The sequence below is a fragment of the Rhopilema esculentum genome, chromosome 16 (genome assembly GCF_057945365.1).
Source record: "Rhopilema esculentum isolate cy_ngs chromosome 16, ASM5794536v1, whole genome shotgun sequence".
Lineage (NCBI taxonomy): Eukaryota > Metazoa > Cnidaria > Scyphozoa > Rhizostomeae > Rhizostomatidae > Rhopilema > Rhopilema esculentum.
In genome coordinates, this window is record NC_142830.1 from 6,288,236 (window position 1) to 6,315,291 (window position 27,056).

At 36.2% G+C, this 27,056-nt stretch overlaps 3 protein-coding genes across 3 annotated transcripts in view; 2 read left to right on the plus strand and 1 right to left on the minus strand.

The window, feature by feature from the left end:
• The window catches only part of LOC135682787 (ATP-dependent RNA helicase DHX8), a 57,662-nt gene that overhangs the window by 21,467 nt on the left and 9,139 nt on the right, over positions 1-27,056 (minus strand). Inside the window, exons 14-27 of the mRNA XM_065197823.2 lie at positions 26,586-26,670; positions 26,227-26,324; positions 25,616-25,763; positions 25,034-25,230; positions 23,662-24,277; positions 23,134-23,291; positions 22,486-22,626; positions 21,672-21,730; positions 20,769-20,922; positions 18,939-19,148; positions 18,047-18,243; positions 17,395-17,562; positions 16,567-16,746; positions 9,611-15,948 (exon numbers count right to left, since the gene is read on the minus strand). Coding sequence (XP_065053895.2) covers positions 15,897-15,948; positions 16,567-16,746; positions 17,395-17,562; positions 18,047-18,243; positions 18,939-19,148; positions 20,769-20,922; positions 21,672-21,730; positions 22,486-22,626; positions 23,134-23,291; positions 23,662-24,277; positions 25,034-25,230; positions 25,616-25,763; positions 26,227-26,324; positions 26,586-26,670 — 2,463 coding nt within the window. The 3' untranslated portion in view covers positions 9,611-15,896. The remainder of the gene's footprint in view (positions 1-9,610; positions 15,949-16,566; positions 16,747-17,394; positions 17,563-18,046; positions 18,244-18,938; positions 19,149-20,768; positions 20,923-21,671; positions 21,731-22,485; positions 22,627-23,133; positions 23,292-23,661; positions 24,278-25,033; positions 25,231-25,615; positions 25,764-26,226; positions 26,325-26,585; positions 26,671-27,056) is intronic.
• On the plus strand, positions 2,116-7,786 carry LOC135682798 (26S proteasome complex subunit SEM1). The gene is made up of 3 exons (XM_065197837.2): positions 2,116-2,298; positions 6,186-6,282; positions 7,521-7,786. Exons 1-3 carry the CDS (start codon positions 2,205-2,207, stop codon positions 7,555-7,557), a joined length of 228 nt encoding a protein of 75 aa, XP_065053909.1. The 5' UTR covers positions 2,116-2,204; the 3' UTR covers positions 7,558-7,786.
• Positions 9,637-11,507, plus strand: LOC135682795 (uncharacterized). The gene is made up of 2 exons (XM_065197834.2): positions 9,637-9,778; positions 10,528-11,507. The coding sequence occupies exons 1-2, from the start codon at positions 9,760-9,762 to the stop codon at positions 11,388-11,390; spliced, it is 882 nt and encodes a 293-aa protein (XP_065053906.2). The 5' UTR covers positions 9,637-9,759; the 3' UTR covers positions 11,391-11,507.

The window sequence follows — 27,056 nt, forward strand, 5'->3', positions numbered from 1 at the left end:
TTTCGTCTCTCAATTAGAGGCGAAACTCCAGAAAGGTTCCTGGCTCTTGTTATGTTAAGTATATTAAAATACAGCGAAAAGAATCCTCGTTGCGGCGAAATTTACATTGAACTAACATATTCCATGACCGAATTATAAGCGTTAAGTGTCCATCCTCGAGTCGTGTCGACTTCTTCTCTTTCTTTTGATGCGTTGAATTGGATGTCACCAAGCGCGTGACATAATCGATTTTCTTCACAAGTGGGGGCGCCAACCTTGAGATATCGGCAGGTTTGAGAATTTACCAACGTAGCACCTCGTGATGGCAAAAACTCCGCGTTTCAAACATCCCATGCCTCCCCGAGAGGTGAGGCACTTAAGACAGCGTCCAAATTTTATAATCAAGTGATTCGGGGGAAAGAGGCTGTACCAAGCTTCTATTTGTGGACCTTTCGTAAAATCATTTTTAGAAAGAGAAGGCAACGCTTGAATTGGATTTCGTTCAATAACTGGATCATTGTTTTTTATCTCAGCTCTCATAACCAAGAAATTAACAGGGGAATTCGAACAAAAATTATTTTACTAGTAGAAATTTAAAAGATATAGTTAGATCTAATCTACATCAGGGGCGTTGTAGCTAGGCGGGACACCGGAAAATTTCCCGGTAGGTCCCTTTAAAATGAGTTTGTAAAAACCCGGAAAATATTCAATGTGAATAAAATCTTCAGTGAGAAAACCTCTCACGTATATGTAGACTCAAGTTCACAGTTTAAAATTAGAGGAGGTCAACATATACAAAAATACCCCTGCGAAAGAGATGCGTGGAATTTGAACAGGGCCGCCGAGAGGGGGATAAGAAGGGGCAAACAGCCCCAGAGTCTCGAGGTTTAAAGGGCATCTTAAAGCAAAGAACTCAGATTTAAGCGCTGAACGTTAAACTAAACGCAAAAAAAATTTAAAACGTGGTAAACGACTGGAAAACATTCTGAAATGTTGTTAAAGCTATGAAAATTTGGAGGGCATGGCCGCAAAATTTTCTGCTCGCCGTGCACGTAAGTGCTCTGTCGCGTTTGTGTTAAGTATGTACTTCGGCATTGAATTTGTTTCACATTTTTCCAGTCTTAAAGATATTATGGTTAGAGAAAAGGCGATACACCACAACAAATATAGCAGACGGACCTTTAAAGATGATAAAAACTAGCGTTTTTGTAATTTTTCGTTGGTGCATGGATTCCGGGTACGTACCATTTTTGGCGACCTGTGGTTTATGATTGGAGATGAAGAGCGCCTCCCCCCCGATGATCATTTTCTCCCGGCCCTCTTCTAGGAGTCACAATACCCCTGATCTACTTGCGTAAAATTAACCATGCCGCCTTCCAATGTTCTGCATCCATCCTTCGTTGTTCATTTTTCTACTGATTCGGCTGAAAGTAATTATTAACAACCCACAGCTGCAATTTTTCTTTACAAAGCAGTTCTTTTTCAAATTCCATTAAACCATCAATATTTTTTGCCTTAAAGGCTAAAAAAGAATGCAGTTTGTGATAAAACTCTCAACTCTGAACAAGAATGTTCTTTCTATAGCTGAACAAGTTTGTTTTGTTTGTACTCCTTTCTATCTGGGGTTCATTGACAGGGGGGAGGTTGCTCGTCAACAAGCGTACGTTTATATACAAGGGGGGAGAGGGCTGATGGAGTTTAAGAACGTACGCAAAATTTATTAGTGCTATTATGGGTTGTGGTGCAGATCATTTGCCCAATGTGGCCAAAATACTAGTTACAAATTCGTCACCATAATTATGGTCGTTTATTATGGACTTTAGTGTAAACATTCACGTATTATCTTTAGCATGACTGTTTTCATAACAAAAACATTCCCTTTAAAATTCATTGATGCAGTGTATTCGGCAGACTGATGTCCGTATGGTCTTGTCAAATTGCAATGGGGGGGGGGGTCAACTCAAAGAGTACCTACACAGAAGGGATGGGGGTCGCCAAAGAATTACGACTGCGTACAAGTGGGAGAGAGGGGTTAAAAATGTGTAAAATGTTGCGAACGTACTGTGTGAATGACCCCCACTCGTCAGTGATGACCCCCTTCTCGTGGCCTCGAGTGCAGGTTTTTGAGCAGCTGCAACAACACTTGGGAACGTTTACTGGAGTGGCCTAACATTTGTCTTGTCAGTAAACGGTTGCCTTTAGTCAGGAAAAAACATTTTTAGACAATGACATCAAAAGAAAAAGCAGAAAACATCAGCAAGAAGTCTGATCTAGGGCTATTAGAAGAAGATGATGATTTCGAAGAATTCCCTGCTGAAGGTATTAGAATATTAGTTGCTACGTTTTTTTTGGCCATTTTCAATCGAGGTCTCTGGGAGTGCTGGGGTTTCTCTAGAATTGTTTTCAATCTTAGACATAAAATACCCTTTAAATCCACCATACATAAATTACAGGAGGAAAATCCACATTTACTGCATTTCGAACTTTTCAGGGCAAAAACATTTTATTTGTACTACAAATGCGCAGTTTGAATTCCTTGTAGTTTTGCTATGGCATCAAACTCGCGTGGGTAACTCTTATGTGTAGCTGAACATGGTCGTGCTGCCCATATGAAAGGGTTGGAAACTTCAAAATCCTAATCTCATATATATATGCATTGGTTCCCACCCATAGAAATTAGTTAGCTCTACTGCGCCAAGACACTTGAATTGTTAGGTACCATAGAAGTATTACTTTAAATATTAGAGATAAAATTTGTTTGCTAATGTGATGTGATACGTCAGTTGTAGTTTGTTGTTTTTCAGTCTTTTCCATGCTACTTGAAACATTGATTTCATAAACCTTAAAATTGGGTATTTTATCTCCAAATCTTTAAAAGTTGGTATACAATAAGAACAGAATAGGCATGGGTGGGCATTTTGCTATATTGTGGTGGAACATCCCAATCATTCTTTGGTTCAAGTTACCCCAAGGATCAAAATACACTTCATGCAAAGTACATTCCTTTTTCCATGACCAAAACTTTCTTGAGGTGCAATTGAAGAGAACCTAAAGTTTTGTTCCTTGAAGTTGCTAAGTAACTGTGAGTGTGTGCAGGTTTTCCAAGTTGGCTTTCAAGAAAAGAAGATCAACAAAGTGCCAATAGTTTTCTAGTTCATTTGGTAGACAAATTGTCTTTTCCAAATATTAAGCTTTGTGTTGGTACAAATCCAGTTGAACAAGTTTAGTTTCACATCAAGTTGTAACCAATTGAAGTATGGATAATCAGTCCTGGTAGTATAAAATTTGTTGGCATGCTGGTAATCACACACCTTGAAAAGTTTAGGTGTAATTGTTCAATTATACGACCCACCATTTATCCAGACTTCGATTGGTTTCAGTTTTGTATAAATGACAAATATGTCTGATGTAATTTTTGAAAGCAAACTTTAATTTTATTTTTGCCAAGGATTGATATCAAGTAAATTTTGTATTGAAGATGTTACCTAGAAACTGTGAGTTTTGGACTGAAAAGACAATAAGGTTGATGCATCCTGTTTTTCCTTCCATTATTGGTTGACACATGTTTGCTCCAGTGAAATATGCTGACTACTTCACAAAGATGTGATATATCAACCATCTTTTTCATCTCAGTAATGATTTCAATGAAATATCTCACCATATTTCACTATCCATCACATGTCAAATGTGTTATCCAGTGTAATATGTCAACTAATTGCCCAAAATGTAATATAGCAACCAATAGCTTAATATTTAGTAATGATTAAAAAATTTGCAATTTTCATTCACTGTCAAGCAAGTTTTCCAGTGTAATAAGCCAACCTATTTCACAGAATTTCTCACAAATTAGAGTGGCATATTTTCACCCTTGTTTCCCAGTGCAAACCACCACAGCATTAATTTTTGTCACTTAGCAGAGAGATCCTCACTACTGCCCAATTCATGCAAGTTGATAACTAGACTCAATAATGAGAATGTTGGCATCCAAATTCAGGTATCTGGAACTTCTGCTGGAATTCACAGCCTTATAAGAACCATTTGACTTGAAATTATTGATTGTCAAATTAATTTTCTTACATTAATTTAGTTAAATGTCTAGACAGTTAATATCTGGGGTTTTTTCTTTCTTTCTTTAAAGTTGGTACAATTTCTAGCTATGCATACTCAAGCTAATTAAAACCAACTAATTTAAATTACCAACACTAAATATAATGTAAATCAAATATAACCGATGTTGCTAATGTATTCCTTGCAAAGATTTCAAGTACAATTAAACAAATGTTAATTCTGAGATTTTTTCTTGAATATTTGTAAAGTAGGGCAGTACTTTATCTTGTTTGAAGCTGAGTTCCATATTTGGCTACATCTGTATGATAAGGTATCTATATATTTTGTAATGTGGCTCTGCTGTTTTGAATTGGGAGTTTCTTGAGTAATATGGGCATTCATTTATGGAAAATATTTCATCCATAAAAGGTGGATTCTAACTGTTAAATGTTTTGTAAGTTTCTCTTGCCAGATATTGTAAATTTTTCTTGTGAGAAGTTATTGTTTTATTCTTTAATAAAAGTTGTTCAAAAGTTGATTCCTAACCATCATGAGCTATTCTCATTGCTCTTTCATGAATCCGGTTTATCCCGCTATTACTTTTCCGACTACAAAACATCCAAATAAGAGGACAATAATTAAAATATGGTAATATGAGAATGTTTTCATTAAAAGAATTTGCTCAGATTCGTCCATATGCAAAGCAATTCTGGCTAGAGCGTTTACCTTTTTCCAAGCTTCTTTACAAAAAACTTTAATATGTTCTTCTAATCTAAATTTAATGGTCTAGTGTTGCTCCCAAAAGTTTAACATTCTTACTTTCTATTATAGTAAAACCATTTATTTGAATTTTAGATACCTCTAAATTAGATCAATTGGCTTTAAATGTTATAAGCTTGCTTTTATCGCCATTGAGCACCAAAAATCTTTCATAAAACCATTTATTAAGAATAGCGGCTTCCGATTCTAAGTCGTCAGTTAGTTCATTCATATCAGTACTTGACAGCCAAATTGTATTATCATCTGCATAGTTGCATAAGTTGCTTTTGTTCAAATGCAGAAAAAAATCGTTTATGTAAATATTGAAAAGGAACAGGGCTAATCATTAAAATCTGAGTTTATTTTTATTCGTTGTACTCTTTTATCCAGATAACTATACGTAAATTTCATTGCATTGTCGCTGAAGCCATAAGATTTCAATTTGGCTAGTAGAGCTATATGGGGTAAACAATCAAATGATTTTAGCACTGCACCAGCCACATCTTTTTTATCCAGGTACTTTTTCAAGCCTTCAATAAGTTGTAATAAAGCGTGTTGTGTGCTATAATACTTCTCTGAATCCACAAAGCAAAGGAAACAGTTTAACACTCTTGTAATGGTAGATTTGATTGAACATGTGAGTGAACCTCAAATATCTTTGAAGCTAGGGGAGCACACTTATTGGTCTATAATTCTCTTTACTAGTTGAATCTCCTTTTTTGAAAATAGGGCACACATTAGCCATTTTCATAAGAAAGGGAAATATTTTATCAGAAAAAAAAGCAGCTAGTGGTCCAGAGACAGTGTCTGTTGCCATTTTAAGAACTTTTGGAGGGATGTTATCGGCTCCTGTTTATTTGTCTTCCTCTAAGTTGTAAATTAGCTCTCTTACCTCCTTGGAAGTTACAATTTCAAAGTTAAACTTAGGAAATTGATTTTTAAAATACTACAGCAAGGCACTCTGTTTTTGTATATGTGAATATGTCAGAACTTGATCTCAGAAGACAATCAGACTTCAAATTCGGTTGATCTAATGTAAATGTTTCCCAAATTATTTTACTCGAATGTTGCTGAGAAGCAGGGAACCAAGCTGTTGGGAGAGCTAAAATTACTGGTTTAGTTTATGACATTAAATCACACTACATAACGCAAGGAAGTGAAATTTCCTTTACTGACCTTTTGATTTAGTCAAGAGGGTTAGATCATGTTCGATTCTTGAAATAAATGAATTCAACTGTCTGAAGGCATCCTTCAACTTTCAAATTTTCCTCATACACAGCAAGGTCTGATTAAATTTGATGAGTAGATTTCAACTAGATCTGATCATGTAAGAGAGACTTGAGCAATTTACTATCATTTTATTATAACTGTGAAACCTAAGTGTAGCACATTTTTTTTAGAGTGGAAAGCTGCTGATGAAGATGAAGAAGATGCGAAGCTCTGGGAGGATGATTGGGATGATGATAATGTTGATGATGACTTTTCAAAGCAGTTGAGGTAGCAGCTAATTTATTGATTTTTTTAGAGTTATGACCAGTGAAACAGTGTGAGAGAAAGGTCAAATACCACCATAGACGTAAATCTAAGCTGCAAAAATATATTTCCAATAGCATTGGCCATTGCCATGTTTTGTAGTTAAGTCCTGTCTACTGTCAATTTTTTCATTGGAGAAGAGCTTTAGTGATTGCTTTCTATAGAAATGAGACTTAAATCTTTTCAACATCTGCAGAGATCAAGGGTGGTTGATTCACTTATGTTAAATGTGCAATGTCTTTTTAACAATTCAGTGAAATAATCAACAAAGATTTCATCCACTAGTGTTGATTGGCCACAAAGGCAATTTTCTGCTGTGCTTCATTTGCAATTTTTCTGCCCACAAAGTGCACAATAGAGGTAGAATGCTTTGCAGTATGCAAGATAAAATGGAAGTTTTAACTCTTGATCATCAATTTAGGGGGAGGGCACATAGAGTGGTTTAGGTTATCAATTATGTACAAAATATACTGTATTCTCTCTAATGATCATCCCCTCTCCAATAAGTGCCCCCTATTGTGAGCAAATTTAATGAGCATGCCCTCTACAATGAGCGCCTCCTGAGTATCATTAAGACAGATGGAGACCAGCATATCATCACAAGTCATCAGTTAATTAAAACCTATTCAATAAAGCCTAGGCTGTTTAAGTTGGAGCTCCAGTATTTATGCAAAACTGCCAGGGCTCAGACTCTGACGAAACTGACATCATGTAAATATTTTGCCTATGAAAAGTGTGATTTGTATAGAATATTAATTTTTATAAAATCAACTGTCATTTGTATTTTCAAAAACTCCTTATATTTATTTTAAAATGAGCACCCCTGGCACTCATTAGAGTAAAAACTATTTATACATTACTAAACATGGAAAGACTTTGGCCAGGTCTCCTGCCTTTCCCCTTGCCACATTTGCTTGGCTAACGTTTTATAGAAATGAAGACCAATTCCAGTGAAAAGAGAAAAATAGATAAAAAATAAAAATGAGTAGCACATGATATCATGAACACTTTCATGTTAAATTGATTATAGAAAATAAAAAAAGGATGCAAGGAAATATAAAATATAGTTATAGAAAATCAACATTTTGTTTATCTTGTATTGGCACAGTCTTTATTGGCATTGGGATGGGGATGAATAGAAGATCCCAACTAAGCTTGGTATGTGTTAATCAGTTTGAGGAAGAATAAATTTTTTCATTCAGGGCTGAACTTGAGAAGCATGGTCATATAAAATCATGAAAGGAGATGTGAATGACAATGGAACCACCAAGACACAAAGTAAACCAACCAAGTTCATGATATGACGTACACAGGAACGATATTAATGGTGACTGAGTACATTTGTTTTCCTGTTCTTTTGAGACAAAGACATTATCCAAGCTTTTGTTTTCTCCTAACTGTTGCATGTAACATAAATTAGAAAACTTTAAAATGGCTGTTGCCCAAAAAAGATCTTCATTGATCGCAAGATTACTCGTTTTTGTTACTGTTTTTGTTACTTTCAAATTTAAACTGACCAGTAATATTTAAAGCGGATTGAAATTTAAAATGGAGGAACCACAGAGTAGACAAATTCAGTTATCTGTTTTCACCAACACATCTTTCAAGAGAGTGCTTTGGAACAAGGCTCCCGAACCTTCTTTTTGCCTGGCCTCTGTAATATTTCCTGCATTCAAGCTGCTACTAGCTTTATGCTTGAAAGAGAAGCAAATTTATATCTGTTCATCCAAACTTTCTTCGGAAATTTGCTGTTTGCATAATTTGAATACAGCGTCTAAGTTGATTGCTCAATGTGTAAACAGTTGTTGTCTACCGCCTTCATCCAATTTTCAAACAACGGCATATGACGCAACTTATAAGCAACAAGCCTAGACAGCTTTTTCCATTTCTTTACCGCTGTTTAACAAGGAAACAGTTTTTTCAAGTAATAAATAGCGAATAGAGTTGCATGTGACAAACGATTTGTCAAGGAAATATTTCGTTAGTTTCCATTTTATTTCATTTAAAGGTAATGTGTCCATATAAAAGGACTGCGTATACCCAACTTGTCAAGCCACTCATTAAAATAACAGCTAGTGATTGGTTAGTATTCTTGCGATGCAAAACTGCTCACATGAAAAGCTGACCTCGCAGCAAGGTAAATAAACAGAACGACCGTAATGGCTGGGGCGATGATATGAAAAATCATATGTTCCTGAAAACTCCCGCAGAGCCACTTGCTTTCGCTGGACACATTACCTAATAACAGCTTCAGATCAGGCAGAGTGTTTTGGGTCCTATGTCGCTTGAGGGAGGTCGCTATTATGCAAGCTCACAGAAGGCACTCATTTCGTTTTAAACAAAACGTTCATTTGATAGCCTGTTTTTTCAGCGCTGAGTGACCAGAACTCATGTAAAAAGCATCAACACGGAAGTCCCTGCAATATATTGGTTTATTCAACAGAATACTCGCGTGTGAATGCGAAAAAAATCTGCACCCCTTTTTATGGAAAACAAACAAATATGTGCTATTAACTGATATAATATAAAGCCATAAGTACATAAATAATTTCAATAGTTTTGGTTCCGTTTTTGCTAAAATATTTTTTGGTCGTGATAAAATTTCTTGTGCTTGAAATCTAGCCTGATTGTTTATTTTGTAGAATCAAACTGCATGTTCTTAGCTCCCAAATACTCTCCAAATTGCATTATAGCCTCTTAAATGTATCTGAAATATCAAAGTTTCGATTTTTTTTCTCGTGATAAGCATAAAAAATTTTTCTCTGGGAATGTCCCGTTGCGTTGGGGGCTCACTGGGACTTTCCCTTGAAATAGGGAAATTTACCTAGCCCTTGTGTTTTGACCGTCAAGCCTCCTGGGAGACATAATATATAATTTTGTGGTACTTTGTAGATGATATGGTGCGTTTGAAATTTAAACGCTGTTTAGCTAAACATTTTAAAGTGAAAATGCAAGAAAGTTAACAGGAAAAAGAAATTTCTCACAATATGACCAAGATATATTTTTCATAACTCTTGCCTGAATGAAACAGCAGTTGTTTGGGGTTCTCCTTGAGGCATTTCCAAACCTAATGCAGACTCTGACTTAATACTTTCTTCCTTGAAACTTTTTCTTACAAACTTTCAATATGTAGAAAGGATGATTCATAAGTTTTTAAGAGAGACAGTCGTTTGTCTAATTTTTGTTCTAGTTGGCAAAATTTGAAAATGTTAAATCGTATAGATGTACTATTTTAAGACGATGACGTGCATTTTAAGTCACAGCGATGGAACTTCCTGTTCCTGGAACTCACCAGCACTCTTCCTTTCTTGTTCTTGAGCAGTCACATGAAGGTCATAAGAACCACCGACTCAGAAAGTATTTAAGCGAAGGATTTCTGGAAAAACCCAGTTTAAGCTGCGGCCATTGGAAAAGGTAGTAACGAATTTAAAACTAGCAACGATGATCTGGATTCCTATCGGTAAGTAAAATTTTTATATACCTCCTCAATGAGGCTGCTTCCTATTATTTATGACAAGATTATACTCTTCTTTGACGTATATCTCTTGATATTTTAGTTTATATAATCAGTGACCAACCGATGTTTGTATGGCCTAGGGTTACATTTACATATTAATATTATTCTGTCACATTTTCCTATCATACCTTCGGCTCAGGGTTGCTCGTGATCTTCAGGCCCCGCAAATGTCAGCGAATGCAAGCTTAATAACCTCATTAGTGACATAGATCGGAATATTCATAGGAGGGGCGAAGAACTTAAATTTTCTGACAAAAAATCTAATAAGCATATTTTTTCATTCATTTGGGCATAACATAACGACATTAAAACTGAAATAGAAAATTTTCCGATATATTAAGACATTTTCATATAATATTCAGCTTTGAAATTCCTCTCAAAATGTAACATTTAGATAAAAGATAACCAGGTTAGAAATTTTTTCGACAAAACAACATTTTAGCTTTACAAGGAGTTTTTCGACCCCTCTGACCCCCTCTATCTACACCACTGTCTCTTATTATCCATAAACACGAGGATATAGGCTACTTTACTACTACCTGGAGGAAATACGCTTCAGGATTTGTGCCAGTCTCAATGTAGCCTAGCAGAATTAAGCAACTCGCTATCTTGGACTTTTCCCAAACTCCACTCTTATAAGTTAAGACATGACTGATACCGAATGACACACCCTTGTTGATTTTTTTTAACAGCCGCTTTCCTAATTGCTGGGGCAATCGGACAGAGCCAAAATGGAAGCCCCATTGACGTGCCTGTGCAGTTCGTAACTGAGAGGCACATCTTTGGTGATGCCTTCGAAACAAATCACTTCAGCGCCCATCTCTGTGGGGGCTGCATGTTCGACAAAAAGTTAGCTGTTGTTGCCCTTAATTTGCAAAAGCAGCCATGGAACAACACCGTGCAAGACATCCTAAAAGCAACTGTCACATATGGTTCTGGAAAAATCATTGCATCGAACAACATCAATGGAACTTATGAAGAACAAATTTCGTTCGTCTACCATTCATCATATGGCGATCTAAATATCGTGGTTGAGAATGGGGCTGGTAGCGGCATGATATACACGGTCGCGCTGAAGTTCCACGCGCAGACCTACGGTAATCCAGAATGTGAAAAACGGCATTTAATGAGCCTAGTGGAATCCCGTGCGCACTGGAAGTACAGGGCCCTCAGTGGCGTGAATGCAGCCCAACTTCACGAACTGGTCCCCATTTTCAAGATGTCCTCCCAGTATTCAGTGAAGTCAAGTGACCTGGTATTCCTGCAGTTAGACTACTGCTTCCCACACATTGGGAATTACAACGTCACTATTTCTGTCATCGCAGAGGACGAGGAATCTGCCTTCGCCACCTATGCCTGCACGAAAAGCATAAAGCAGTGTAAAACTGGCAATGCACCCTTCCATGACACATCCGGCAGTGCTGCAAATACTGTTCAAGTACGGGTCGCTGGTGCACCTGACATCGGCCCAATAACTGTTATTGTTAGAGGTGATGGAAGGTACCGCCAGATGAACACATTCTCTCTCGCTGCCTCTAAGTACATTGAGCTTTAAAGAGAGTGTCATTAGTCTTAAACTTTACAATTTTATTTAGAAAAATTAATTTGTTTTGACTTTATTTAAATTATATCACTTTAAATGTTAAGACAAATTTACTTGCTTGGTTGTTTAGCATCTCTTTCTATTGGAAAAACGTTTGTCCAAGAAAAATTTCAGAAATGGCATAAAATTCTTAACCAAAATTGAATTATACCTGCGAAAATTGTTAATCAATTATTTGAGAAATTCAAAAATCTGAATGTTTGTTTAATGTAATCATCGTTGCATAATATTTTTTTCAAATAAATCTTATTTATTAGAATTTCAGAAAGAAAGGGTTTTGCAGCCATACTACTCATTTTTGCTCTAGTAAAGTCGGGGCAAAATCTTAGCTACCATTGATTTTCTTATGTTTATTATCGTTTGTTCTTTCATTTGAGTCCGTCGTGCAGCCTGCTACCGTGGCCTTTCCTTTATTTGCATACTCATTTTATAGCGGTTTATTTCCAAGGCCTGAAAAGTGCACGTCAGTTTGGATACAAGTAGTAGGAATTTACATTAATCTGTTTCGCGTTTGAAGAAATCTAGACTAAGCTTGTAAAAAGTACTTACACTCACTTGCTTTTAAGAATACTATAACTTTTGTCCAGCCTTGGTATTTTGAAAAACCTTTCATCTTGTGCCTGAATATATTCTGAAAGTATTCTTTACTTTTTCGAATATGATTATCAGTTCAGGGGAATATCACCCGACCTCGTAGAAAAACCACATTTTTTGAAAAAATGGTACAGGTTAGTCACGCTATTTTCTGTTATAAACATCGCGAATCTGGCAACTGCTGAAAAAAGAGACACAAACATGCGAGCTGAGGCTGAGCACAAACTGGATAATTCTTAGCATGGTTGTTCTTATAAACTACCGTGAATTCTCTTTTTAGCCCCCGCCCTCTCAATTAAGCCCCCATTTACAGAAGGGAACATTTAATTAGTCCCCCCTTCCAATTTAGCCCCTCCCCCAATTTTCACTGATGCTGAAATAAGTAAACTTAACAAAAAACAGAGATTTTCATTTTATTCATTGGTCGTTCAATAATACTTCGCATCAAATCAAAATTCACACCATGTCTCTTCCATTAATCACGGGTCATGTGATAGCCTTTTTCTAAAATTACAGGCCGTTGGTGCTCCGAGGGATGAAGTCGACCTTTTCGAATGCTCGAATTTCAGAAGGCGACATGGCCCAAGAAGATATTTTAGAATTAATAATTGATAACGTTGACGATGACAATATAATTGATATAGAAGGCTGATTTGGTGTTTTTATTTCGCAAATAACAAACAATTAGTTTACCACTATAAATGTTTTTTTACAAAATATTTATTAAGCCCCTCTCTTAATTTAGCCCCCTTCTCTTATAAGCCCTCGGGGAGCTAAAAAGGAAATTTACGGTATATCCTTATTGTATCTTGGAATATCAAACAATATCTTGGAAGAGTGGCTAAATTTTCCATGAACTGACTTTGTCAGAAATTAAGACTAGCAAATATGGCCAAATTTGCACCATATGGTTATGTCAGAAATTGAGAATACAATCTTGGGAAAGATTACTAAATTTTCTACGGAATAACTTAGTGATATAAAAGAGTATTGTTTTGGAAGAATTGGTGAACAAAGCTTATTGATTAGACGGTCAGAATTTGCCAAAGCATACTTTCCCATAAAGAATGGTTGCAGGCTCAGAAAAAGAAGGTAAATTTGTCTCAGACCAACGTTTTAAAAAAAAATTCAATGGCCCAAGAAAATTTGTCCAAATTGCCACAGGATAATCTTTTTCAAAAGAAAGGCTAAAAGCCTAGATAATGTGGCTAAATTTTAGTGCGTAAGGCTATTGATTTTGAAGTAGTGACAAACTTTGCAACGGGTAGATTTGATAATGTCGCAAGATTAACCTTTGAAAAATGTTTCAAGAATGATTTTGTTAAAAAGCAAGGCCGTAAGTCAAGAAAATTCGACTAAATTAGGGTCCGATTGATTTCATTGCAGTGTAAGGCTTAAGGCCATGGGAATGTGGCTAAATTTGTCTTCTAAAAGCTTACAATTTTACTTCGGACTGACATCGTTAAAAAAAGGCTATTGCCTTACAACAAGTCGCTCAAATTTCCTGGGATTTTTTTCGACCAAATAGTAAGACTATAGGTTTGGAAATTCACCACAGACTGGCTTTGACAAAAGTGAAGCTATTGGCTTGGCAAAACGTGACGGAATAATCCCATCATAATGTAACTCTATTGCCTTTAATAAAGAATTATCTGAGTAATCTCCTTAAACGAAAGGCTTCTTTGAAAACGTTTGTGACAATTATATCAAGATAAAAAATTTATACCCTGCAAATGAAATAAAAAATATACTGAAAATATCAACACACAATTTTTGATACCACGGCATAACATTTTGAAACTCAATACATCACAGATGAGATCGCAAATATTTCCAGCGGTTGACTTGAAAATTGACCGCATCTCTTGTCAAGCGATAGAGGATGATAGTTACACATCATTTCAACAAGGGTAGTAAGAAGACACGATGTTTGAAGCAATTATCAAGTTCAAAGAGGTTACGTCGGTCCTACTAGCAAAAATGTCATAAACTAAGCAATCTGTCAGTAAAGCCATAAATATGACATGATTATCATAATTACTAAAACAAACTATGAATGAGTATATTTGCAGTTGTTTGATTCACCCATAAAAAAGGGTCACAAAAATTTAAAGATTTCATTTGGCTAAAAATGAAATGTTTGCCGGAAAACTTGTACATAATTCAATTTCATCTAGACACTTCTTTCTGGTAGCTATTGAACAATAAACCCGATACTGACTAGTCAGTCAAGCGTGCCTAAGAAAGAAGGTATCTAGTTGAATGCTACCACAATCCAGAAAAAGTGTTTTACTATAAACAAACATATCTAAATAACAGACTACTCAAACTCAGTGTTTTCCTATGGGCAGAGAAAAACGTATTTCTTAACTTAAAGCCTTGTGAAAATACCCTCCTGACAATGGACACCTCCCTTCGGGGGACGGTGACTTTGGTTCCAGATGCCCTCAGTGCTGAGGAGAGGGGAGTCAGGGGGGTCTCTGACCCGGGGGCCCATGACTTAAGGGGCCCATAGATAATAACTTAACTAAACAATTAAAACTAGCAATTCAGTCTCTCCATTATCAAAACCTGCCAATAATAGTAGAAATAATAGGAAAAGTTTTTAAATGAAAAAAGATAGATGCAGCAATAGTATTGTAACCCCATTTTTGTTTGTCAGACAGAGCTAGTAGCTTTAGGTAATCTTCTAGTTCGTTAACAAAGGTTTTTATGGACAATTCGGAGGATATTTCAGCTGAAGCAGCACTAGCAGGTAAAGTCAGAAACAACCTTAATGCAATGAAAACATTGGGAAATAAGCGTTGCAAATTCAAATGCTTAAGTTTGTTCAACAGATGCAATGGTTGATGCTTCTGAGAATGGAGATATGTTCTCCTTTTATGCTGCGCAGGATTTTGTGATTTTTTGCTAGGTCATCTTCTCTCAACATTGTGTAAAATCAAAGAATACTGAACCCCTGCCATATCTCGCCAATTGACATGAATCGCCTAATTATCTTTGCAGTAACACTATCAATCATAACAATGCTAAATTTATCTTGAACTTTACCAAAGGCCTTTTCTGGTTTTCACTTCCAGATAGAAACAAGTTCGACTGATTTCTTGTCTTCAATTTTTTAGGACCTCTAGCTTCTCGTCTAAACGAGCTTCTTAAAAGATCGATCAACTAGTTTTTAATTGACACTGCAAGGTTGCATTCTGATTGCTAGATGTAAAGTTTTTCAAATTATTTGAATAGTGAAAATCTTTTTGGTGCAGCATGTCCGTTTTGATCAAATTTAGCATTAAATCGTTTTTCACTTTTTGAGATTTTTAAATGCATATTTTATAGTTAAAAAATATGCATGCATTATGACGATAGTATACCAGTAATATTCAAACTATATTGAAATAATAAAAGGAGTAATAGCCACCATCGCAATTCCAGCAACCAAAATAGCCGCAATTTTAGCAACCATTGTCTCAAAACTTTTCCCTGGACCCCTTCAGAAGGATCTTCTCCAGTATGCCTTACTTTTACCTTTCACTTCAACCCGGGCCCCAGGAATCCTCCCCGCGGCCCTGGATGACCTACATGGTGGTTTCACAGTACGATTAATCTATATCAAGGGCAATATAGATCTTCATAATCATAGGTTGATTAAAACCTTAGTTCTGCATCTACATGTAGAAAAATTGCGCAATGAGTAAAAGTGCACCCAAATGTTAGTCACGTGGTAAACGATGTGGTGTTAAGATACGAAGTTAAACAGTAAATCTGAAGTTTTCAGCAGAACCACAAGATTCTGTTAGTAAGATCACTATAAACTTCGACTTCATGCTGAAGTCCAGACTTTCGAGCAGTAAGTTTGCAGTAGACTGACTACCTTCTTCGGAACGCCCTTGAGATACGCCATGCATTCGGTTCTTCATATCTATACAGAAAATTTCGACACATTAGCTTTCAGTAATACTTAAAAATATGGTATTTTAATATATTAATTCATATATACTAAACAGCAGGCTCCAGTTATAATATTATTTTGGACAGCGTTATGCGCAATGTAAAGCTTAACTGAACTCAGAAAGAATCTCTAGGCAATCGGATAGTCCGACTATAAATAGGCCCGTAAAAATAGCACGTAACCTTTGTCTCTTTGTCTGGCTAAATCATGTTACTGAAGATATACTGATCCTATCTAGGGACAGGGTCCGAGGAAGAAGGGGGCTACGGGGGCTTTAGCCTCGAATAATTTCCAAAATGTACTTAAAATCATATAAAAATCGTCCTGCTCTTTGTTTTTAGCATGTTTAGCCCCCCATCACATTTTAGCCCCATCAATCTGTAATATGCTCTGTGGTCCTTGTCTAGGGATACCAAGGAAAGAGGCGCTAGAGTTAATTTGATTTATTGCATATCATTTATAGCTATCAACCTCATTGAATTCATCTTCAGTTAACGTGAAATGTCTTAGTAGTCCCTGGCAAATTACTAACCATTCCAAGGGCAAGACAAACATTACCTACGATCAAATGCTAAACTTCTGACTTACCTGTTGTACAGTGGTTCAATTCTTTCCTGTCTTTTCCTCTTGCTGAGTTTAGTAGGATCAGAAAACTTGAAAAACGACGGTGCAAACTCAACAAGCCATTTACAGTCAACTGACGTCACTTCTCTCATATACTCCTTGGTTGTGAGTACCAGCTCGTGGTAAACAACCCATTCTGGTTGCCTGTTGGACATAAAAGTATTGTGGAGAAGATCAAATAGCGAAAAGGCATCTGTCTAAGTGCTCAAACAAGACTCTGAGCTAGTGTGGGTGAGGTAAATGCAAATGTATGTTATTGGGATACTGCATTCAAACAAACTGGAACAAAGTAAATATTTTGTAATTAATTATAGAGTCCACAACCCTCGCAATTCTCGAAGTTCTGATCCATTTTATAGATTTTAAGGATCTGACGCTTAAATATATCAATGGTCAAATTAAGAATCCAAATCCTTTCCACAATAAAGAGTTCCATGACACTAGAAGAATTTATGAAAAAGGTTAAGAACTTCACATCATTAAACAGCATTTGTGATAAAAGTAGGCATTATTTACAAAAAATTTTCTTAATAATTACTAAGTTAATAACAAACTCGCTTTGTTTACATTGTGAGTTAGCTGTGTTTATTTGCATATGTTGAATGAGTAGGCTTGAGTTCGCTTTACGAAAATTAATAAAAGGGAAAGGACAGTTACATAAAAGTAAAACGGACTCCCTTTATGTCAAAGAAAAGGGACAGACAGTTAGAAATGTTCACACGTGCATTTAATTTCTTTACCCAATGTTAAAATCATAGAAACAATACGATGCATTTGGAAGCTGTTACATACCTATTGAAAATGGCACTTGAAGGGTGGATGTATACAACTTGGTTGTCAGAAACGGTTTTGTATCCTTCTTGGGGGTCTTTTTTAGCAGCATTCCGGAAGAAACCACTGCATATTGCCTTTTGCACACGAACAGTATTTTTGCCACAAGATACAACATCCAACTTATGACTAAAACAGAAACACACCTGTTATCAAAAAAATTACTAAAGGCAGAAAATTTCTTTGTTTACACAATTTTTGTCAAAGGAGCCATTTTCTGGCAAGGCTAAGGTGTTCCTTGACACGAAATTGACACGTGCACTAGAGGTATTGCTTCTTTTAATGCACAACATTAAAAATCAGGTTGAAGCTGAAAGCAGTCATGACGACCATTCTGCCAAAGAGCCCCACACCAGATGAATCCCTGGACAAGAGACAGTTTATGAAACAGTCACACCCCTTGCATATGTGATATAAGATAGGTGCACTTTGAATACCTAAATACTCTGGTTGCCTGACCATTGCGTTAAGATAATAACACACGAAGTAAGCAATTCAACCTATTTTGCAACAAAATCAAAGGTAAAATTGTAGCCAATATGGTAGTTTGTGACGAAGTCCAATAATTATAGTCTGAATTTTTCTCTGATATATTTTTCATTATAAATTTTACCGGTCCATTATCCCGAGCATCTGTTTGCGAATATCTTGTGACCTTTTCATAGACCTTGCTTGTATAAAGTTTTCAAAACACCAAGCATTGGAGAATTTGCTGTTTTTCCACGCATTATACACAGCGAGCAATGTTAGGTGGTCACCTTCCACTTGGTGAAATTTGGCCTTGCGCTGATCAGCCAAGGCTTGTTTGTCCTGTAGGATAGAACAAATCAAATGGTTTCATAGCAAACTAGCTTCTACAAAAAGCTACATGTAAATCCATTTAGGGTCGCAGCTGTCGAGACCAAAATTTCTTTAGACGAGAGGGGGAAAGAAGAGTTGGAGCAACCTGGAAGCTTGTCATATTCTAAGATCTCCTATCCTCTTGTCTTGAATCAAGTTTCACTAGAATAGACCCACTCTTTAAAATGCAAAAATCTCGACTATCTAACCCTGTATGTAATACAGTAGAAAGTAGTATACACAATAAGAAAGTTCTTAAAACTAGGATTTAACTTAGGATTTAAAACATTAATTTTTTAAAATTGCTCTCAGACTTTTCTGGTTATGTCATCCTTTTAGATCTTCAGATATCCATACAAGAAAACAAAAGTTATTCTTCATCATTTGAACAACAAAATTTTTATGAAAATTAGAATGAGCAAAGTGCTTTTTAAAGTGGCCAAAAAACCACTCTTTAGCCTACAGGTTCTGACAGGGATACATTCCCATATACGGCTCATACTACAGTAGTGAGACAATATACAACTCACAGATATCAAAGGGCAAACCAATGTACTAATCTTAAAATTGAGGGATAATGTTAAATGACTAGATATGGAAATGCTTAAAATAATATATGAATCAAATTAACAGATTGAAAAGAAATAATACCAAACAGGGCAAACCTTAGGGCGATAGAAAACATTTTGGACAGACAGCATCGAGACAATAGTCAGAATTTCGTCACTGCAGCCAAGATGAACCGACTGGATGAGCATTTTTGACAACTGAGGTTCAAGTGGAAACTCAGCCATTCTTCGACCAAGGCGAGTGAGGAGACCTTCGTCGTCTAAAGCACTCAGCGAATGCAGCTGCTCCAATGCAGTTATCATTGTCTGTAAAAAAGAGGCGTAAGTTCCAAGCAAGTCATAGGTGGTTTTACTAGAATGAAATGCGCACGAACCTAAATGGTTTTAATGCAGGTTCGAAGCATTTATTGGTACATAATTGGACAGATACATAACAAACGATGAGGCACTAAACCAACACAAAATCAGTAATAAATCCATTCGACCAAGCATGAACAAATTTTAAATCCCTAATTACATTAAAATGTGTTGTTCTTGAAGAAAGACTTTCGAACATCCCCATTAGAAAACAAACATAATCATAAACCAACAAGTAAAATACATATGAAAATGACCATCTATTTAAAAAATACAATAAACAAAAATGGGTCAATTCAGATGGTCAAACTTGACAAGCTTTTCGTAGTGATTGAATTTGACTTAAAAGAACATCTTCAATATGGCTGATATCTGGGTTGTAAAATGAGGAATAATTTGCCTTTACTAATTAGAATATCTTCTGTTAAACTTTCCTTCAAATCCAAGTTGAATATCTACGTGTTGAATTCTCAATGTTTATGTCTGCTCATGATGTGGTTCCCAAAGATAATTCAAACAAAAAACCCATGTTCAATATACAGTATAATAAGGTTATACTAACGTACTTTAAGAGATCGGTGGATTAAGTACGTTATACCTGAAGTACGTTGTAACCAGGGTAAGCAAAAATTGGTTTAAACGAAGTTGTAAACAATGTAACCATTTAAAAACCACACATTCAACTAAGTTTTTATAGGCTACATAGTTAAAAGAAGTCTGTAAAGTGTTTCTGAACATCGCTTTTCTTCCAAATTTGTTTACTGCCGCATCAATTTTGCTCAACGTCTTCAATGTTTTGTTGGCATTAAACAAATCCGAAAACTTAAAAAATCGTTGTGGAACTTTGCCGGGACCTATTACACCAGTACGTTATATCCGAAAGTACGTTCTAACGGAATATGTTATAACGGGATTATACTGTATTACGATTTTAGGGGAGGAGGGTCCCTTTTCTCACTAGTACACCCAATTAGATAGCTTCTCCTTTAAATTATTCTTATATACAAACCTTCTGCCCGTTTGTAGTTTTTTTATGTTAAGTTGAAATATAGTATTTTAGTTTTATGGTGGTTAGTGCAACTTTGTATCAATTACTGGTTTGTATGAATGGAAATGTAAAGAATTTACTGAACTGAAACGAAATGAACTGATAGAAAAGTTTCCGCAATGTGGAATCGTAGTCTCAATATACAGCTCTCAGTGTAAGTCTGCACGTTGACTTTATCTTTTGCAACAAGGGCTCAATAAATTGGTGCCTTTCTTTGACTTTACCCTTTATGCTGGCAATCAGCTTCGTGTGATGATCCTTCTTTCTAATCAATCTAATACGATGAGACAACTTGCTACGATGAGTAGAAAGAGGAAGGAAGAGTACGATGTTCGATTATCTATACATGCTGTTCATCTCATACAGGGAGGCTTGCATAAAAACGTGTGCTCGTGAGTGAAAACTTCTATATGATGCTACGTCTAGTGCGGCAACTAACATCAGTATGACGCTATATGCCATTAAAATGATTGCTTTACAAATAAAACGGGGTAAGAAAAGTTCATTTAACGCTGTCCTACCTCCATAGGTGGTGGATCCATGAAATCGAACGACAGCAAGTCATTGATCCCCATTGCTTTTAGCGACAGAATTGTGCTTGCCAAGTTGGTTCTTTGTATTTCTGGGACGTTCGTTGACAACATTTCATCACGGTAGGCTCTCTCTGTATAAAGTCTACCGAAATAAAAAAATTGTTAATTTTGTAAACGGAACCATTAGACTATTTTGCCTTTGCTTTAAAACCATTGTTTAAAACCTTTTGCTTGTTTTTATCAGATATTTGTCAGTCATTGATATTGTTAAAGATTTCCTGCGTGAAGACATTCTTTTTTTATAAGAACAACTTTATAAGAACACGAGCCTCAAAACTGGTCAAAAGTTAAGAACAAATTAAGAACAAGCTGAGGCTGAGCTTCTGCAAAATGCAATTTTGAACAGCGTTTTTTCTCAAAATCGAGGATTTTTAGCGATGTGTGGGTGCTTTTTCGGTGAATATTCAAATTTGTCAGCAAATTAAGGCTGTCTCACTCACTTTGTTGGCAAATGAGGCCTGAACACCTCCTTAGAGCGAAAAAGCTAGCAATAGCACTGCTTACACCCTCTTAATTTAAGAACAAATTAAGAACAATCCAGCCTCAGATTTTCGAAAAAATTGAGAACAGTCAGCCTGAACTTAAATTTGCTGGTTCTTATAAAAAAAAGAGTGTATTGCGACTTGTGCTCCGGCTATTCATGAAAAAAAATGTTTTATTCAAGAATAAAAAAATTCAACCTGATGAAAATTTCGACAGGGTGTAGAAAGCTTAAATTCAATGATCACAGGAAACACCCCGGATGGCTCTAAGGTTGTAGAGTGTGGTGAAACTATAGCAACTTGTAAATTAACAAATGCAGACAGCCGTATGAGGTAGGCAGATGCGAACCTGTAGCATTTTCCTGGTCCGGTTCTTCCAGCTCTTCCCGCTCTTTGTTTTGCTTGGGCCTAGCAAAGCACAAATATCATTAACTATGAGTTTTTCAGCTAGAGTTGACATTTCATACCATATGCCCAGTGATTGACGGAACTCAAATGAATTTTAATTACGACTTCGTGCTAGAGTTGAAGATTTACACAAAATGTGCCAAACCTGGAACAATGATAGAAATCTAATGCTAGAAGGACAAAAACTCTTTTGAAATGAAGTTCACTTGGCACGGAAAGAATAGGCGCTAAATGGACAGCGGTCTAAATTCAAAGGCAAGGAGAAAATTTAAAAACTTCAACATGCAAAATTGAATAGAAAAGAGCGGATTAAACTTTGGAAAAATCGAAGTTCTGATAATGGTTTCAGATGCTAAATTCATTGCACAGCTAAACTCGATTGATTAGACCCACGAAAAAGCGAAACATAAAATCATACCACTTGCACGTGTAAACTTTGTTCTGCCAATTGAACGATTTTTTTACATTCTGGCGAATCATGCAATTCAAAGATGCTATTTGAATATGTAAGTTGCGTGTACTTTATCCAAATAACGATAATAAGAATGCGAATAAATAAAGTACCAAAATGACAAAGATTGCTAAAACGAATGTTGCTTTATCTTAATGACGAGGTGAACTGGAAAATTTGCGAGGATTTCGCATATATTTCTCTATGCTTAGTTTTCAACGAAACCACTTTGAACAGTCGGTACAACAAGAAATCCAAGAAAAAGTGCTATGTACGCTTTGAAGTAGCTGCCATGATAGCCTACCTGAGATATTGGGGTTACAACAAGCTGATCGATGCCATTTTTGGAGTTATACACCTTCTGTTTCACAAAGCCTGGATCAACCACATAATAGATACCATCAATGGTAAGTGACGTCTCGGCGATGTTTGTTGCGATGACAACCTAGATGTAAACACACAAAAAAATGGAAGCTATAAGTTTTTAGAAATAAATTTTAGAAAGGGAACTGAGAAAAATGTGATGCTGCCAACAGGCACCAGGAGCAGCCCACAAATTTCATTATCATGTTGTTTCATTTCAGTGCCAGTTGGTTGTGCCTAACGTTTCCAAAAGGCAGTATTAGAAGGTATTTATAAGAGCAAAAGCAAAGTATGATAGAGTCTCAGCAAGTTAACTGGCAATCCTTCTTCAGTTTCTAACCGCTCCAATAAAAGAGTTCAACAGCCATTTCCTTCGCTTTTAATGACAGAAAGGTATGCAAATTTCTTCTCTGTAAACAGTATGCATTTGAATACTAACTTATACAATATACATGTATCTCTAGCAACATTCAAAACCATTAATATTGTGTCCACTTATTCATTTGCTTGAGGTTATTTGAACATCTTGTAATCCTTGTACTATTGTCGTTGAGATCATGTGGAACAACTAACAAGAAAACAAACTCACTTTTCTGCTACCAGGGGGAGCCGGGTCAAAAATTCTTGTTTGCATTTCACTCGGGAGAGCACTGTATACCGGTAAGATAATTAGTTCCGGCACCTCCGGGCCAAGGGACTTTAATCGTTCGTACAATATCTCGCATGATGTATCGATTTCTTCTTGACCTAAACAAAGAAGTCGTTCCATGTTAAAAGCATTTACCTTCTTTTTCAGTTCTCAAAAGTTGCAAAATCAACAGCTTTCTGGAAAAAGGCAACAGGGTCAATGTAGTTTGACAAAATGGATTCTGCATCCAGCCTTCAATTGACCATAGGAGAAGGAGCCACAAGATTTATAGATTTAACTTAAAAATCTTAAAGGAACATGATTCTGTTGAAATAAACCTAAGCTGATTAATTTTGAGCTGATCCTGGTAAAATCAAAGGAATTACATACTGCCAAAAAGCCAAATCACTGAACTTTAATGAAGCTTATTAAATATACTATATTCCCTATTAAATATTTGTAAAGTTATATAATTGCATTTGAACATACCTGTAAGAAAAACCAGAATATCTCCAGGTGGTTCAGTCAGATGAATCTGCATCACAGTGATCAGAGCTGCATCTAGATAATCCGACTCCACTTCCTTGGTGTACAGGACTTCAACCGGATACGTTCGACCGGGAATGGTGAAAATCGGTGCTTCGAAGAAGTAGGTCGAGAATTTTACGGCATCCAATGTTGCTGACGTCACGATCAGCTTGAGGTCTTTTCGCTTTTGGACAGCTTTCTTCATCAAACCAAACAAGACATCAGTATGAACTGTTCTTTCATGGGCTTCATCCAACATTATAATGGTATACTGACTAAGATCCGGATCCAAAAGACACTCTCGCAGCAACATACCCTCTGTCATGTACTTGATTTTAGTTTCCGGACTTGTGCAGTCCTCAAAACGGATCGTGTATCCGACTTCTTGTCCGAGACGACACCCAAATTCTTCGGATACTCGTTTAGCCACAGACATGGCAGCAACACGACGTGGCTGCGTGCAACCAATTTTGCCAATTTCTGTGAAGCCCTCCTCAGCAAGGTATTGAGTCATTTGAGTTGTCTTGCCTGATCCTGTGTCGCCAATGACTATCAGTATTTGATTGTCTGTTATAGCCTTTTAATAGAAACAGCAAACATTGAAAAAAGTACAAGAAATCGGAAATCGCAGCTTAGTAATGAAATTAATGATAAAGAAAAAGACATAATGTATTCGTCAACTTCTTGCTACATCGTAGACAATTCCAATTAAAACAGATCTATTAAGACAATTCCAATTTAGACAAATCCATTACACTTTTTTTTATAAGAACCAGTAAATTTGAGTTCAGGCTGATTGTTCTTAATTTTTCTGAAAATCTGAGGCTGGATTGTTCTTAATTTGTTCTTAAATTTATAAGGTATAAGCAGTGCGATTTCTAGCTTTTCGTTCTGGGGAGGTGTTCAGGCCTCTTTTGCCAACAAAGTGCGTGGAGACAAACTTAATTTGCCGCCATGTTTTAATATTCACCGAAAAAGCAGCCACACATGGCTGAAAATCCTCGTTTTTGAAATAAAACGTTGTTCAAAATTGCATTCTAGAGTAGCTCAGCCTCAGCTTGTTCTTAATTTGTTCTTAAATTTTGACCCATTTTGAGGCTCGTGTTCTTATAAAATTGTTCTTATAAAAAAAAGAGTGTACAACGTTCGGCTCTGGCTAGCGTACTTCTTTATCACATGATTTACGACTCCCTTTGATTAGCCCTTTCGTATTTAAGTTGATTTTTTCTCGCCTGTAATAATACTGAAGGTAACGTTGAAAATCATCCCTTAAACAGTAGGGTACCCCTTTTCTAAGATAAATTTAAATGAAATGAAACCAAAATGAAGATACCTTTACTAGCTGATTTCTGAGTTTAAATATTGGTAGTCCCTGTCTTTGTTCCAGAATCGTCAAGTTTGTCTTCCTACCATAAGATCCTTTTGCTCCGCCAAAAGTAGCCTTTTTCCATTCAGGGACGTCCTGTGTCGATAATCCAATGCCGCGTAAGTCTTGTGCAAAGTACGGTTTTCTCTCTTCACCCTCAACGGCTATAACAAAAGAGCGGTGGTTTCCAGCAGGAATCAAAAGAAATTCATGAAACAAAGGGAACATAGGTGTTCCGTAATGTACTGTATATTAGAGATGGTATATCATCTAGGTAGAAGAGATGCAGCATGCAATAAAATCATACAGAAACAGAAAAGAAAATAATTCTTTATACTTGCAATCTAGCTATGTCGTCATACTATGAACCAAAAATACACTTTAAGAAAAGGTTAGTTTCATGAGTTTAGTTTGCCTTCAAATTTCCTGCAGCTTTTTCTAATAGCTGTTTCAAAAGTCAAATAAAATCTAAGGGTGTGCAAAAACAAAGCAAAAAAATGGAGAATATATTTAGATAAGACGTTAACAAAAATGTTTATGGGTTCTTACCTTCAGGCACGGGATCAACCCAGAGTTTGCCGATATCTTTTGGAATGGTGTCTGCTTGTGCCTCCCGTTGTTGTTGTTTGACTTCCCTTCTTTCTTTAGAAAGTGCATTCTGAGTCATTGCTGCCCGTTGCAAGGTTCCATCTGGATTCTATGCAAAAAGAATATATCAAATTTAACTGCGATAACTTGGCATTACCTTTTCAAATAGCATTATCCTTTCAAATAAATCACACAGTAAATGCAACGAACGGGGAAGGCAGGTTTTGATAAAACGGGGAACGACATTAAAACATGGTGTTCGCAGGTCACAAAAAATTTTATAAATATTGTGACTATTCACCATTTAAGTTTGTGATTAATATATAAGCAGAAAATCTACTACGGGAGGCTAAGAGGCAATCGACAGATACTAAAGTGGCTTCAGCCATCTGTGAATCAACAATCAGTCATTCAGCCATCATGTGAATCAACAATCAGTCATTCAGCCATCATGTGAATCAACAATCAGTCATTCAGCCATCATGTGAATCAACATTAAGAGTGATACCATTCAACAACAATGTCTCTCTACAACGCATTAAAGTGTGTAGCAAAAAATTGCGGCTTGCTACCTTAACAATTTTGATCGGACTGACATCAATACTGAGCTTCGTTTGGCCTTGCAAGAAAGGTGGCTCTTCTTCTCTCAACTCTATTTCGATGTCTTCGTCTGCAAGTAAGAGAGAAATAACAATAACGATTATATACAGAAAGAAAATGAAACAATCTTAATATCTTGTAGCATCGATTTCTGCAGCTTAATGGATTTTATGCAGCATAATGAACTAGAAGCATGAAGCAAAGAAATTTCCTTGTAAATTACCTGAGATTGAATTCTTTATTAAGAAGTCTTAATTTTAGTTGTAGCCATTATTTTATCCTAGATTTTGACTACAAAATATTTTTAATCATACAGTTACTAAAGGCGTACCAGAATCTTCTTCCTTGGGCAAAATGCCACTTTCTTCGTCAAAATCAGGGTATTCTGATACATCAAGGACACCAGCTGCAATAAGCTGTAAGAAAAGATGGATAAAGAACGATATCCTTTTCTGTCTTAATATAATCTTCAATATATAGGTTCACCAATCTATATTATATATTGTAACATGTAACCTATTATAATTATAATTGACAAAGGAGAGGAAATAGAGAGGACTTGGGTTTAAGCCAATCGAAAAGGTCAATGTCTAGGAAGGTATTTATATTTATATGAATTTAGCAGCAATCCATAATTTTCGACAGTCGAAGATTCAGAAAAGAGAAGCAAACTTGTACTTTCAGCTCCAGATCGATCACAGAAATTCTACAAAAATTATTAAAAACGTTTCAAAGAAATATAAACCAAAAATTTATCCGAACTTTAGGACTGCCCCTAACAAGTTACAAGAAAATAAAACTC